Source organism: Octopus bimaculoides, chromosome 6, assembly GCF_046866305.1.
Source record: "Octopus bimaculoides isolate indiv1 chromosome 6, ASM4686630v1, whole genome shotgun sequence".
NCBI lineage: Eukaryota > Metazoa > Mollusca > Cephalopoda > Octopoda > Octopodidae > Octopus > Octopus bimaculoides.
In genome coordinates, this window is record NC_142933.1 from 63,651,878 (window position 1) to 63,667,394 (window position 15,517).

The window sequence follows — 15,517 nt, forward strand, 5'->3', positions numbered from 1 at the left end:
ATATTTATATATATATATGCCTTGTATGGTTTTCTTGATTTAGTTATTTAACCTATGTTACATTTCCCCCCGTTTTGCAGAAAGTGCACCAAAATATTTTTATTTGCTGTAAAGTACACTGAGGTTAAAAAAAAGAAACTGCTTGTAAACCGATACTCTATGAAGGCTTTTGCAATTCTGTCATATTTGGGTAGCATGGGATTTCGTGCACTTATGACATGTATATACGTATATAGCAAAGTATTCCCCAACGAGATCTGAACTAAGAACTGAAAGAACTCTAAAGACATATTGTATTGCATTTGTTTCGGTGTTCTCTTATTTCAGCCATCTTCACTACCCCATCACCATCACCACCATCTCGCTGGTAACGAGGATGCAGAAGCAATGGAAGTGGAATTTTGAAGTAAAATAGATGGGACATGTAGATAATGAATTCCTGCCTTGACGTTAGGATGACAATTTGTCTGATAGATATTGGGACATAGCTTGAAATGAAAGCAGTATATGAATTATTTCAGTTCTTCTGTCTAGAAGGGACGGTAAAATAAGTTAACTTGAATGTAAAGTAAATAACAAGTTTTTATTTCTATTAAACGGTGACAGTAGTACCAGTAATATACTGTGGATCGGTTCCGTCCATTACATTTTCTTCCTTTAGAATAAAATAAGTTGTTTTAATGTAAATGCTTTCGGTATGATCAACGTATTATAATCCTTATAGATAAAATAGAAATACCAAGTCAAATTCGTGGTCCTCTTTCAATTCAATGAGAGCGATTTCACTTAATTTACTTTCTTAATGGTCTTGAAAAAGATATGAGAAGGTGTGATTCCGGGTTCAGTTCTACTGCGTAGCATCTTGTGCAAGAGTCTCGGGCCGACCAAAGCCTTGTGAGCGGATTTGGTCGACAAAAACTGAAAGAAACCCGTCGTGTGTGTGTGTGTGTATATATATATATATATATATATATATATATATATATATATATATATATATATATATGTATATTATAGTTGTTTCAGTCATTAGACCAAGGCCATGCTGAGGCACCGCCTTGAGAAATTTTAGTCATGCTAATACATCACGGTACTTATTTCCTTTTTAAGCTTGGTACTTATTCTATCGGGTTCTTTTGCCGAAACGCTAAGTAACAGAGACGTAAACAAACCAACACCGCCTGCGCCTATGCAAACTTCTTAACACACAACCACGCCTACACCAATTTGTATATATATATATATATCCATGTGTATCTGTGTTTGTTCCCTACCACCGCTTGATAACCAGTGTTGGTGGGTTTACGTCCCTGTAACCTGAATTTTCGTAAAAAAAAGTAGTAATAGAAGTTCCAGGCTTTAAAAAAATAAGTACTGAAGTTGATTCGTTCGATAGAATTGTTCAAGATGGTGCGACAGCATGGCCGCACCTTAATGATTGAAGCAAATAAAAAAAATAAACGATAATGTCACAACTCCGTAATTTTCTTTCCTTCAGAATTTCAATCATCACAATTCTGCAACTCGGTTTCAACTCCCGGTAATCTCTTCGAAAACAAACAGGCGTGGGTGTCTGGGTAAGAAGCTTGCTTTCCAACTATGTGGCCTTCTACTATAGCCTGGGCCGACCAAAGCCTTGTGAATGGATTTAGTCAACGGAAACTGAAAGACGTATACACACGCGCGCACGTGTGTGTATGTTTGTGTTTGTTCTACTATCAGCAGAAACCGCTCGAATAAGAAACTTTTCAAAAATAAGTGCAGGTGTGATTTGTTCCATAAAACTCTTCACAGCGGTGCACCAGCATGGCCGCAATTCAATAAATGAAACGTGTAAAAGATAAAAGAACTTAGCCTCCCACCCTCCCATTTTTTTCGTTCATTACTTTTCAAAATTTATCTTCCCTTTTCCTCTTTTCTTTATTCCTCAATATTTCTTTCTTTTTTTACCCTTTCCTTTACATTTTTTCTGTTTCTCCTCTCTTTTTTCCCATTTTTTTCCTATTCTTATTCAATCTCGATCCAAAGAGACCTCCGTTTCCTCTCTCTCTCCTCTCTTCCTCCGTCATTCAACTCTATTCCCACGAAAATGGGGGTGGAGTAATGTTTTTCACTGTATGAACTAGTTTATACTAAAATGTCCTAATTTTCTACCTCTTCCTTATTGACCTGCACGAGTTTATGCAATATAGAATTCATACGCTGAGTTTAAAACAACAAACTAAACACAGCCAAGCCCAAGTCCAAACCTAACCCAAAACCCAAATTAAAAACCAAACAGTCGCTCAATTATTTACATATTTGAAGTCTATGCAAATGCTAAAAAATTATCAGGGTTGTTTCAGTGTGTTTTGTCAGTGATTTTTGTTCACGTCATTTAAAATCCAATGTAATATGATACCTCATATAATGAAAGTATTGACAGAGGGAATTAATTTTTGGTTCCCATATTTGGACCAAATATTTCTCTTAAAAAGAATTAATTATGTTTTCTATTTGTTAAACTTGTGCTGTTATTTTTGTTGCTGCAGTTATTGCTATTTTCTTTCTTTCTTTTTTTCTTTTTGCCTCGGGATAGAATTTGATTTTCACAGACAAACATTTTTTTTTTTTTAAGACTAGACATGTTATTTATAAATTTCATCGAACGGATTCAAATGACATAAACTTCCTTACAGAAGATATTATGTGGTTTGCTTGCACACAACAGAAAGAACCACTTAGTTCATTGACTGCAAGCATGGATTTACAGATGCTGTAGCAGAACATGACCTTTGCAGCACCGACACAGACTGATAAGATTAATGCGGTTGGTGATCGAGACGGTCGGTCGGCAGGATCACGAGAGTGTTGGTAAATGCCTTGTGGGTATTTGTTTCAGCTCTTCGCGTTCAGAGTTCAAAGTAACTGTCAAGTACTAGGACCAATTTCTCTCTGCTTGTAACATACACACACACACACATATGTATATATGGCGAAGGCGCAATGACCCAGTGGTTAGGGCAGCGGATTCACAGCCATAAGATCGCGGTTTCGATTCCCAGACCGGACGTTGAGCGAAAACACCTAAGGTCCACGAGGTTCCGGCAGGGGGTGGTGAATCATGCTGTACTCTTTCTTCCTGCTTCTGTTGTGCCTGTAATTCAAAGGGCCACCCTTGTCACGCTGAATCTCCCCGAGTACTACGTTATAGGTACATGTATCTGTGGAGTACTCAGCCACTTGCACGTTAATTTCACGAGCAGTCTGTTCCGTTGATCGGATCAACTGGAACCCTCGTCGATGTAACCGACGGAGTGCAACGAAATATACATATTCATTCTTTTACTTGTTTCAGTCACTAAATTGTGACCATGCTGGGGCACGGCCTTGAATTTTTAGTCGAAGGAATCGACCCTAGTACTTTTTTTAAGAGCTGGTACGTATTCTATCGGGGTCTTTTGCCGAACCGCTAGGTTACGGAGTCACAAACACACCAATACCGGTTGTCAAGCGGTGGTGAGGGAACAAACACAGACACAAAGATACATGGATATATATATATATATATATATATATATATATATATACATATATATACATATATATACATATATACGACGAGCTTCTTTCAGTTTCCACCAACCGAATCCACTCACAATGCTTGGGTCGGCCCGAGGCTATAACAGAAGACACGTGGTTCAGAAGCATTTTACCACACAACCACGCCTATATATATATATATGCCTATATAAGTGTGTGTGTGTGTGTGTGTGCGTAAGATCCAGGGAACGAGGTGTAGAAAGTTAGCTTCGAGCAATCTGTAGTAAATATTAAAAAAAAAACAACTTTCAGGAACAATAGTGGCTTATTGAGACGGAAGGTTGTGGATTATTTTTCTTTATCGAAGATCGATGAGCAGAAAAATTTCTTTTTTTGTTCCACGGAAGGCGACCAGGGTTCCGAGTTACGGAACGGAGTAGAAAAAATCCGGGCTACATATGTTTCATAGCCAGTGGTACCTCAGAAGCGGTAAAATCCAAGTGAGGTGCATACCACCGGCTACTCTTCAGGCCAAGGATATCTTGATTAGATTAAAGGTTACATTGTCGCAAGGAGGTACATGTTGACGCAAACAACATTCAATCAGAATATGATCACGCATATATATATATATATATATATATATATATATATATATGGAAAAACAGACAAAGTAGAAAATGCTAAAATACTTTTATAAAGAACATTACAGAACCGGTTTTGATCCTTGAGATCTTTTCAACAGTAAATTTGAATAATAAATTTTTGAAAAATTAAATTTTGGTATATATATATGTATGTATATATATATATATATATATATATATATATATATATATATATATATATATGTCATACACACACACATATATTTATGTGTGTGTGTATGTATATATATATATATATATATATATATATATGTAAGGAACGACCGTGCGAACTCAAAAAAGGAGAAATGGTGACGAATGGAAAAAAGAGAGGACTCCTTTTATTTAAACGTGTCACACGGTCGAACACAAAATAATATATATCAATAATGATGATATACATAATATGTTATGCGACGATAACATAGATGACCAGTAATGAAAGACCACAACCGTATTAGATGAATAACAGAGATATTTATTGTAGCGTTAAAGATGTATGTCTGTGTGAGAGTGTGAATGCGACATATAATAACATAATCAAAGACAGGCCGTCATACAAAGAAAAGTATGTATGTGAGTGATACATGTATGTGTATTATTACAGCAGATAGAAAGAGAGTCAATAACACGTGAGCAATTATACCAGTTCTTTAGTACACTATAGGAAAAGTTCTGTATGTGAAAGTGAGTTGGCTGAGTGTGGCAGTGCTGATCACTAGTTGTGATGTCGTGGCATCGATGCCGGGCCGTGATTCTTGTTATACAGATGTTCGTCGCTGGCTGAGAAAACTTGTCTGTTTATTTACCGTGGTGAAGCTGAGTCACCTAACAGAATCGAAGAGAGAGATGTGCCGCGGAGGTTTGGCTTGGTGTACATAGTAAGTCGTGTTGACGCTGGTGGAGATTGATGCTTGGTAGTAATCGTGTTGGTCATGACGATGATGCTGGATAGTAGTCGTAGACTCTTGCTGCTGAAGTGGCGACGGCGGTGGTCATCGTTGGCTGGACGAAGCTGTTGAAGTGGTCGCTGGCTATTTGTTGCTGCTGCTGTCGTGTGGTACACGGAACAGCTCTCAAAGAGAAACTGAACCGAGACAAATTGTTGGGTATGAGTTGATCTATTTAAGGCGTTAAGGGGGCTCACCAGACATCAGAAATATACACCATCACGTGACCTTATTAAGGGCTGTGATTGGTCAGTTTGCGTTCTGGCGGGAAAGGTTCGAAGAATTTGCCGCTTCAAATAATAATCAGTCACGTGATGACAAGGCTGGTGTTTTCCCCTACGTTCGCGTTTGTTTATATGTAACTGAGAAGAATGGCGATAGTAGTTTTGTATCTAATGGGGGTAGGTAGTTTCACTACATATACATATATATATATATATATATATATATATATACACACACACGCAGTGGGACTAAATCCAGAACCATGTTGTTGGGAATCAGGTTTCTTACCACACAGCTACGATGTTACTATTTCTTGCGGATTGGTTGACTGCGTGTGACTCCCGTGTCCCCTCATCCCTTATAATGTAGTTGTTGTTCTCCTTTGGTTATAGATCTGCATCTTTGTGTGATCAAAGTCGTTGTAACTGTAACTATCTCATATTTTTCTATATTTGATCATTATGTTTTCATATTTTTTAAGACACTAGATTGTATTTAAAGTAATTTCTGGCTACTATTTCCAGCAGGTGAGCGAGTACGTTGTTGCTTACTGAATCGTACTGGAGTTGTTCTTTCGACTGTTCCCTTAAAAATATTAAAATTCTATAAATTCTCTCACTGATTAATAAATTATTTAGTGCTGGCTTTGTATGTTGCCATTAATTTATTACTGTTATAAGTTTCCTCCCACTTGATTTTGAGTTCAAATCCTACAGGTAATAATTTTTACTATTTATCCATTCGAATTATTGTTGATGATGATTAATTGCAAGTCCATCCTGATCGATCAGACCGATTGTCAAAGGCTTTCCAGCCATGACTACTCTCATTATCATTATTTTATTTATTCTTATTTACACACTGCATAACGCGAACTGCACTTATCCAATGTCTTTTCAATTTTAGACGATAGGGTATAATGGGAAGAGCAATCGCGCAGAGACTGTCTCTCTCTCTTTACCGAGGTTTTATTGTTGTTGGTACTGCGCATAATGTCTATCCTGATTGATCAGACTTATAATGGAAGGCATTGCAGTCGTGATCATCGAGTATTTTATTAACATTTAAACTATATATGTAACACGTCCTTCCCGTTTTAAAGACGGCAACGTGTGATTTTGAGAGAAATTTGTCTGCTATTTCTAGCAAGTCGATCGACTGAGTAGAGGTCTACTTCTGTTTTATAAAATAGTAAATCAATATTCTTGTCGATTCAAAAGACAACCCGTCTACAAAGCAATAATCTTGTATATGTAAGAAACGACTGAAAGAGATCGATAAAGTGTAAAAACAAACCTAAAGGAGTTGAGGTGGAGGTGGTAGGGGGTCTTCTATGGGGTCATTCGACCTTCTAAAACTAGCCGCTATATGACCCTCTTATCACACACGACTCTCTTTAAAAAGGAAGAATACATTGGACAATGAAGTCTTAGATGTATAAAAAGTTGATATGGTCATCACCGGAGCATCTTCGATCATAGGCCTGCTCATCTTTTGTTGACCTGGGGCTAAACATGAACCACAACTGCAATTATTGTAACTTTATTTCAACTTTGCCTGAACTGTAATACTTTAAGTCTGTAACAGACATCATGATTAAACGTATTTTATTTATTTGTGAATAATAATTTTTTTCTATGTATTTATTTAAACGTTAGATTTACTTGTGAAATGGAAGACAGTGAACTGATAGCAATTGAAGATCGCACGGAGCAGTTTTACGTCAATGACCAAGCTATGAAGTATCTCAAGTCAGTGTGGATTGGACTTCGCTATATAGAAGACGTAAGAAATTAATTTATTATAGTGGTTCTGAAAGCTGGGGTTTTTGAGCTCACAAGGAGTTGCAAATGTCAAGAGAGCGCTATGGGAGTGCTAGGTATTTAGAGCGATCATGATTTTTCTCAGAATTCAAAATTGTACAGTCGAGTTTTACGTTAACGGCCAGCTATGAAATATCTCAAAATACGTAATGTAGATTGGACTTCTATTTCAGTAGTTCTTAACTTAGGTAGCAGTACACTGGAGACAGTGTGAACTCAAAAGGACAGTAAATATCGGTTTCAAATGTTGGCTCAAGGCCAGCAATTTCGGGGAAGGAAGGAAGTCGATTACATTGATCTCAGTATTCAACTGGTATTTGTTCTATCGACTCGTGAAAGGATGAAAGGCATAGTCGACCTCGGCGGAATTTGAACCTAGAACTTAAAAACAAGAGGATATGCTGCTAAGCATTTTGCCCCGCGTGTTAACGATTTTGCTAACTCGCCGCTTTAAGGGCAGTAAATAACATGAGAGCATTATGGAGACGCTAGTTGTTTAGTGAAGTCGTAATATAACTTAGAAATATTTAATCCAAGTACAATATCTATATTTCAAAAAAAGAAAAATATCTTTGCCGAGATTACCGTGTGAGTTGGGTATTGTATTATTAGTGGGGTGCCAAGGTGCAATATAATTTCACTATATAAGTTCTCACCTTCTATAGTAATTTCTATAAGAATTTAATATAGAGGGAACTAGTCCACGCAAATATCTGTAAGAAAAAAAAAAATGACAGCAGCTGCTTGGGACAGAGTAGCGAATGATATATTTACCACCATTCAAAATTAGCCCCTGTTTGATTAAAATAATTTTTCTTCTTCTTCTTCTTCTTCTTCATGATGAAGATTTTGTAAACGTCATTCAGTGATGCTTTGAGCACCAGAAATTTATAATATGTTGCTTTTATTTATTTTCCAATTTAACAGATAATAGAAATATTTACTATTGTTGTGAAATCTTTTAATATCATAAAATAATCCCACCTGATAAGTAGATAATTGTGTGTCATGTGTTGGATATGAGATAAAGCACCGGCTGACGTGAGACTAACTAATGTGGCTTCACGTTGCCTTCTCCTCCATATCCCAAGGAAAAGTAGAACTCGACATTACGAGGCAGATCAATGCAACGCCTTGATATATTTGGTTTTGTCCCTCAGCGCTCAAATCCCACCTTAGCTCAACTTGGGTTTCATTTAGAATTCACTTTATCTTTCTGTCCTTAGGCTATATACTGAAAACGATTCAATAAAATTCACACTTTTGAACTCCACAAACTGACTTTGTGATAATCAAAAGAAGTCAATTGAGTAGCACTCTCACTTCTTGCAGCTATGAAAAGTGTTTCTAATATTAGAGTATGTATTTTGTTTTTATATTTGTTTTTATTCTTATAAATGTGTAGTCAGAATTAACGATGATTATGTGTTTGAATTCGAGCCGAATGAAGGAACCTCAACACTGTTGCAAAACCTTCTGGGAATAGCTGTCAAATTTGCTCAAAAATACGTCCTTCTCACTCTAAAAAGAACACATTAAACTATAAGTACTCCAAAACGGTCAAGACTGGTGGAAGGTCTTTAATAATAGATCAACTCTATTAGGTCAGATCTGAGTTAAACAACAACAGCAAAATGTTTTGGCTTTTAACACAATGCTGTATCAGCAATAAGAAAAGAATTGGCGACCATTCGGCACCTGAATCAACTTAATTCTATTTTCCGAAGGCGTCGCTTGAGTTTCGTTGAAGCTATTAGTAACCAAGTCAAATGATGATGACAAGTGAAATATTGTAAAATTTCCCGACTTGCTGACACTCATTACATATATGAGTGAGAAGTTAATTAATTAATTAGCCGTTTTATTCAATTGTTTAATTAGACATTTCAACTTCTATGCAGTGTGCAAATCTGCTGAAGGTATAATTAAGTTACTGTGAGTGGGCAACATGCCGTTTGGACATTGTTGCATGTCTTAATATAGATTTGAAAATAATAATTGTTCATGATGTGAATTTGATGGATGCCAAAATTGGTAGGCCGTGGGACAAAATGTCTTGTGGCATTATAATTACGTCCTTTTACAAACAGCTTAATTGATGAATGTATGTATGAAGCATGCATGTACGCATGCGAGTACGTATGTATGTGTTTAGTCGGCTATACCGACATGAAAACCGATAAACCGGTGCCATTGAAATAAAATACTATGCAGTGTTATGCAGACACTCTCAGATACTCCTTTGTCATTCTCGTTAATAGAAATACAGTGAACCAGCGATTGGTCCCCACTAGACACTTATAATCAACAACTTTTCACAAAAAAAGGAGAAAATGCGATCAAAATTAAATAAATAAGTTTCACCAAGATCAATTTTGTTTATTTCATCATTGCAAAATCGATAAAGTAAGTACTAAAAAATAACTCGATGGGGTATTTTGCCATTTTGCCAATATTAGAGAGCAATCATTATTGATGTTGATCAATGTGGAGCAATTGTTACACCGACAGTGAGTTAAAATCGCTACACATCAGTGTAACAGTTTCAATCATCGTTTGGAGCCATTTCACTTTACTTACGCCACAAGATCTCATTTAAAATGCTGGGTCTTTGTGCTTTGTGAAAGACATACTTAACAGAATCCAAAGTGAGGATTAAGAGTTGTTGCTTTGTCCCACATAAGTGCTTGTGGAGTGGATCTATGATCGAAGGCGTTACAGATATGACTATTCCTGTCTTTCTTCAGAAACAGTAAATCTGAGACTACATTATTCATTATATATTTCTTTTTATATGACAATATGGCGTAATTTGATAGAAATTTGGCTGCTATTTCTAGCGATTCGATCGACTACATAAATACTCACTCGCTAGCTCGTGCAGATTTAGTGAGATATAGCTTAGTGATGTATGTTAACTTGTGTCACAAACGAGGATTTATACCGAACATCGACTCAAATTTCAAGCTGTTGCGCATTCATTGTTTCAATCACTAAACTATTGCAGGTAGCCTTCTCTAGATATGCATTCTGTTTGTTCTCCAGATAGATGAATCGTAGCAATGTAAAATTAACTCTCCTGTCCCAAAATTAAAATGGAATTTTTTTTTCATGACTTATTCAGAGGAGGAAAGGCAACATCTATAACATTTTTGCACGACCTCCAGGACTGTTGGGAAGAAGAGATGAAGTACCCGAGAGGTTTGGTCGAAATGCTTACAATAGAGTGTTTTCCGCTAAAGCCACCCAAGGACCAAGTGATGGCGTTAGATATGAAGACGGATTGGGATTATGAATTTATGTCAGTTTAATTGTTAGGGTGTTAGAAAGGATGGATTGTAAAATTTGTTTCAGCCCTTTGAGTTATAACTCGTTGGGTGCTAGACTTCTTCCATCATCCAGTTAAACACCACCGCCAAGTCCAAGTCCATAGTTTCTTGTAGAGATCACGATATTGCAAGATTTCTATCCTGGCCCCTGGTTTGAGAATAACTTCTCTTCTTTCCACCAATTTCGAAGGCCTGAATAATAAGATGTTATGAGCGCTCTCCTTCCTACTGTAAATAACCAGTAAAAAAGAAATCAACTTGTGTTTTACCTACTCTTGAGTATCAGTATTTAATTTCTCTATTCCTTTCGGTTTGAGGACTCCAATCTTCAATCTTTGTGAAATCTATCCATTTCATCCAATTCCTCCTGAATCTAGTTTGTCAGCTTTTTCATCCACCTGTTATCATACATCCTATGAACGTGCGCAACCCAATTTCATTGAAAACGATTTTAAAAATATTACAATATCATTTAGATTTTTGTTATCTATTTTATTGTTTAGACATGTGTTTCATCAGTGTTATTTCTCTTACCATATTTTATATTCTAGGAAGACAAAAGTGCCTACGAATGGCAGTGGATTAACGGTAAACCAGTGTCTATAAATTTTTGGAATGAAGGTCGGTTTCCATTCATTAAAGAGTGAGTAGTATTGAATCTGTTTACTTATTGTAATTGTTGATGGTGTTGTTGCTTTGCCCTGCGTTAGCCCTGACTGGAAGGATGACTTACTTTGAAAAACATTACAGTTACAAGCTATTTGAAGATTTCTAGAACTATACCATCTAATGTGTCACCTTTTAAATGATTTTAGCGTGCAAGTAGAGGAGGTGGGCAACCGAACTGAGCCTTTCTTATAAAATCGTTCATTTGTTTATTTAAACGTCTTTTGATATGAACAGAGTAAAAAAGAATCAGGTTGATGAAACAATAGTAAAGACGTAATGAGTGCTGATCATGTATCAGTACTTTCGTTTAGAAATATTTAAATTAATTAAAGTTGTTAGTCTCAGTATCTATAGAATTGCTTGGGCATAACTAGAGATTACGTTCAGGGCAACGAACCAACTAGAGAGCTTCTATATAAGTGCCTCACATATTGTGTTAAAGTCTCCTAACAATACTAGCGAATGCGACATGGCCAGGAACTTGCCCAGGTCACGAAAATATTCACTTTGCGGGCCCATAATATTGGGTGCATAAATAGCAACTAGCCTGATTATCTTGCCACAACTGAATGTCATGTCAAGAACGACTAGCCTGCCTTCTGGATCAGAAAAAAAACCAACTTTTTCTCGGTTACCCGGTTTCTTTTTAGTAGGACCAACGCTCCACCTCCCGCCCGACTCGGAGAAACGTATTTCTCGTAGCCGTTCAGGAGTGGGGACAGATCTCTTGGTCCCTTTACTCGGGTTTCCGTTGCAACAATCACATCCAATTTTCTTGACCTGATGTCATTTAGGAAGCGTCCTTGCTTCCAGCTAGACAACAGACCACGAACATTTAAACAACCAATGTGAACAGACATGTCTTACCTGTTAATCAGGGCTTGTCCGGTGAAGAGGGACTCTCCACCTTTTCATGATACAGGGTCGGAGGTGGCAGGTCTTGGGAAATAGGTTTGTTAAAATCCCGTCTCATTACAGAATTATCAGGTGGAGGTGGGGTCTCCACCTTTTCTTTTTCTCGCGTTATCGGGGCTGGTAGTCCATTAAATATAGACTTATTAAAAGTCCAGTCTCATAGATGATACTGACTTACGGTGTTTGTTTTGTAAAATTCTATGAGTCTTATTTGAGATGTCATACACGTCATAATTGTTGTATTTCTCCGAAAGGTTATCTATTTTTTTTGCAGTCTTAATTAATTGAATGTCTCTCATTAGTTCAGTATCTTTACTGTATACGGCTATTATGCCTTTCTCCTCTTTTTCTCTTCTTGCAGTCTTTTTTGGTCGTTGTTCTGTCGTAGTCGCCACTCTCGGTTGAGCTGCTGATTGTATTTTTCTTTTGTTTGTTGTTTTCTTCTCGTCTTTTTCTTCTTTCTCCTCTTCCTCGTCTTCCTCCTTTTCCTTGCAGTTCCTTCGAATGTGGCCTAATTTGCCGCACAAAAAACACCGGGGTTTTCGACCCTCGACAAAAACGTTGAGGAACAACTCCTCCCCAACTTCTATTTTTTCTGGAAGTTGTTCAATTACAGCCTTTTCTCCTTGAATTAATAAGTGGACCGTGTGGCCGATCCAATATGGTTTTTCGGTGACGATAGCCTGAAGTATATTTACCTCATCTACCTTCTTTGCCAGGACCGCCGCCATCAACCACATTGGGTCAATTTGGGGTGGGACCTTTGGTATTTTTATATTGGATGTCCCCCATACCCATGTAAATAGGTATTAAGATTATATCCTCGGTTTCCAAAGATTTTACTGAGTGCACTTGTGCAGTTTCAATGCTTTTTAAGTGTACCTCAATGGTACCGAATTTCTTGCCTCTTGCTAGATAAGTAATGTCCTGCCAAATGGGCTTTAGACATTGTTCAGTTTTTTCTTCGCTCACTCGCTCGATTTTCCGTTCTTTTTTACAGTAAACTTTGAAAATAATAATTTTTTTTTAACTGTTAGTAAAAATTCTTCCGGTGGTTGAATCTTGACAACACCGTTTTCAATTTTTAACAGGTCTTTATACTTTAGTATGTCGCTTTTGTTTGTCGACAGCTGGCGGGTTCCACCTCCAGCCGCCGACGCAAAACTTCTTTTTTGTTTTTCTTCCGTTTGTAGGCTTTTCACATTTATGTTCCTCCTTGTAACAGTACAATTTGATAGATTTGGAAACTCCCTTTCAGAAGAATCCGAAACTTCTCCAAACAATAAATTTTCGATATTTTTTCCCTCGGTTGACGCCTCTTCGCCAGACGAAGATACACTATTCGGCATCTTACCAGCAATTACTGTTTCCCCCATAGGGGAAACACACGATAGTTTTCGAACGAAGACTATCACACAAATAATTATAACAAGAACACACAAAAACAGTCAATGGAAACTTTCACTTACTGTACAGACGCACTCAAATAATTAGTAATAATCCAAATTCACGGAGTCATTATACCGCTAAGCATTTCAACCGGTGTCACACAGACGAAATACCGCTACGCAGTTCGCTCGGCGAGCTAACGATTACGCCAGCTTGCCGCCTTAATACGATAACAATTTTTATAATCTAAAAGGCTAACTTTGTGAGTAAATTAAAAACATTCTGGGTCGAATCCGGACCTGCAATCCAGAAATTTTGGATTCCTGTTTTCGTTACTGCGATTGTTTTCGGCGATTTTTTTTTACATTTTTTTTTTTTTTTTTTTTTTTTTGCGACGAATATGATCATCATTGGGATGTAGAAGAAGCAATTGCAACAAATTCTCCAAAACAAGTCAGAGATCTGTTCGCAGATCTTCCCACTCGGGGTCAACTGCTTAAAAGCTATATAGCTTAAAAGCCGGCTTTTAAGTTAATAACAAATAACTCTGTCAGTAGGTAAAAATGACGGCAAGCATCTGCGTCCTGTTATTTCACGGACAAACGGGATTCTTTGTGCGTCGAACAAAAATATGTTGAAGTATTTGTTCAGGCATTTTAGGTTCTGAGTTCAAATCCCACATGTAAAGTACATGTAAAGTCTATTTAATCGACTTAACCCTCTCCTAAATTTGTGACCTTGTACCTATCTATGTTACCTATTATTCGGAATGTGTATTGGTTGAATCATTTGAGAGTCAGAAAAAAATACCTTACGATATATTTTCTGGTTCTTTATGTTTTGAATTCAGATTTTGCCGCTCAACTTCGACTTTCATCTTTTTGGATTCGATAAGATATATTCACAATCACTCCTGAGGTTGGTGTGATTTCTGGCATTGTTCCAATATTAAAAGCAACTATTTCTCTAACCTAAAGAGAATCGATGACAGAATCGACTCAGGGGCGAAAATAATATCTTGTGGCATTTAGTTACTTCACATTACGTTCGGAGTTCAATTCAACCATTGTATTTTTAAAAGATCTTCCAGATTTCTATTGTCTTCTGAATCTTGATCACATTAGTTGTAGAACTCCATTTTCTTCCGAGAATCTTAATTCAATCATACTTGAACCAGATAAGTTGGTATATATTTTTCTGAGATAATAAAAATAAGTTTCCCACGAGTGATGATGGCAACTGATTATTACTATCATCACTCTCCAAATCTGTTTCCTTGAGCCAAAATTAGAAAGAATTACTTCACTACATAAAACCAAAATGTAACAGTCTTTCTTGGAAAATCCTTCCGCTCCAGGATTGAAATCCCGTCTCATTGTATTTCTCCATATGCCTCTGTTTTCTCTTCGTTATTGTAAATCTTGCATCAAACATACCTCTACGTCACTTGAATGAATGTTTATAGTTTCAGAATATTTAAGAACTGCTTTATTTTTTCTTCTTTTCTCTCATTATTATAAATATATAGACAACTGAAGAACAACACCTGTGCCTTTGCCGACCCATATATTAAGACTGTCAACATATGGTTGTCAGGAGAGTGTCACTTACTGAAGCCATTCCTGTGCCAGAAGAAAACGGGTATGTGTGTTTACATTACATCAGGGAAGAGATGAAAATCATAAACAAAATTATGAACATTTTATTAGTATCAGTATATACAAATAAGTTATACATTAGCAAATCTGAAATATAATATTAATTATATTATAATATTATTTTATATATAATTAAAATTATATTATAATATTAATTATATAATTGTATCTGCAATATAATATTAAATATATATATAGTAGTATATAATAGTATATATATCATAGGAAATACTCAGTAATATGGTGTTATAAAGCGAAGGGTTGGCAAGGCCGTTCACGCGTTCTACAAAATGTTTAATAGCTTTTTTAAAAAATATTTTTAACTCTTTACGTCCTCTGTTCAAATCCTACTGAGGCAAACCTTGCCTATCATCCTTTCCGGACGGATAA

The 15,517-nt window shown here is 36.6% G+C and overlaps 1 protein-coding gene across 1 annotated transcript in view; it reads left to right on the forward strand.

The window, feature by feature from the left end:
- The window catches only part of LOC106883728 (secretory phospholipase A2 receptor), a 156,623-nt gene extending 141,463 nt beyond the window's left edge, over positions 1-15,160 (forward strand). The window contains exons 6-8 of the mRNA XM_089353994.1: positions 7,003-7,129; positions 11,048-11,139; positions 14,998-15,160. Coding sequence (XP_089210120.1) covers positions 7,003-7,129; positions 11,048-11,139; positions 14,998-15,145 — 367 coding nt within the window. The 3' untranslated portion in view covers positions 15,146-15,160. The remainder of the gene's footprint in view (positions 1-7,002; positions 7,130-11,047; positions 11,140-14,997) is intronic.
- Positions 15,161-15,517: the final 357 nt, after the last annotated feature.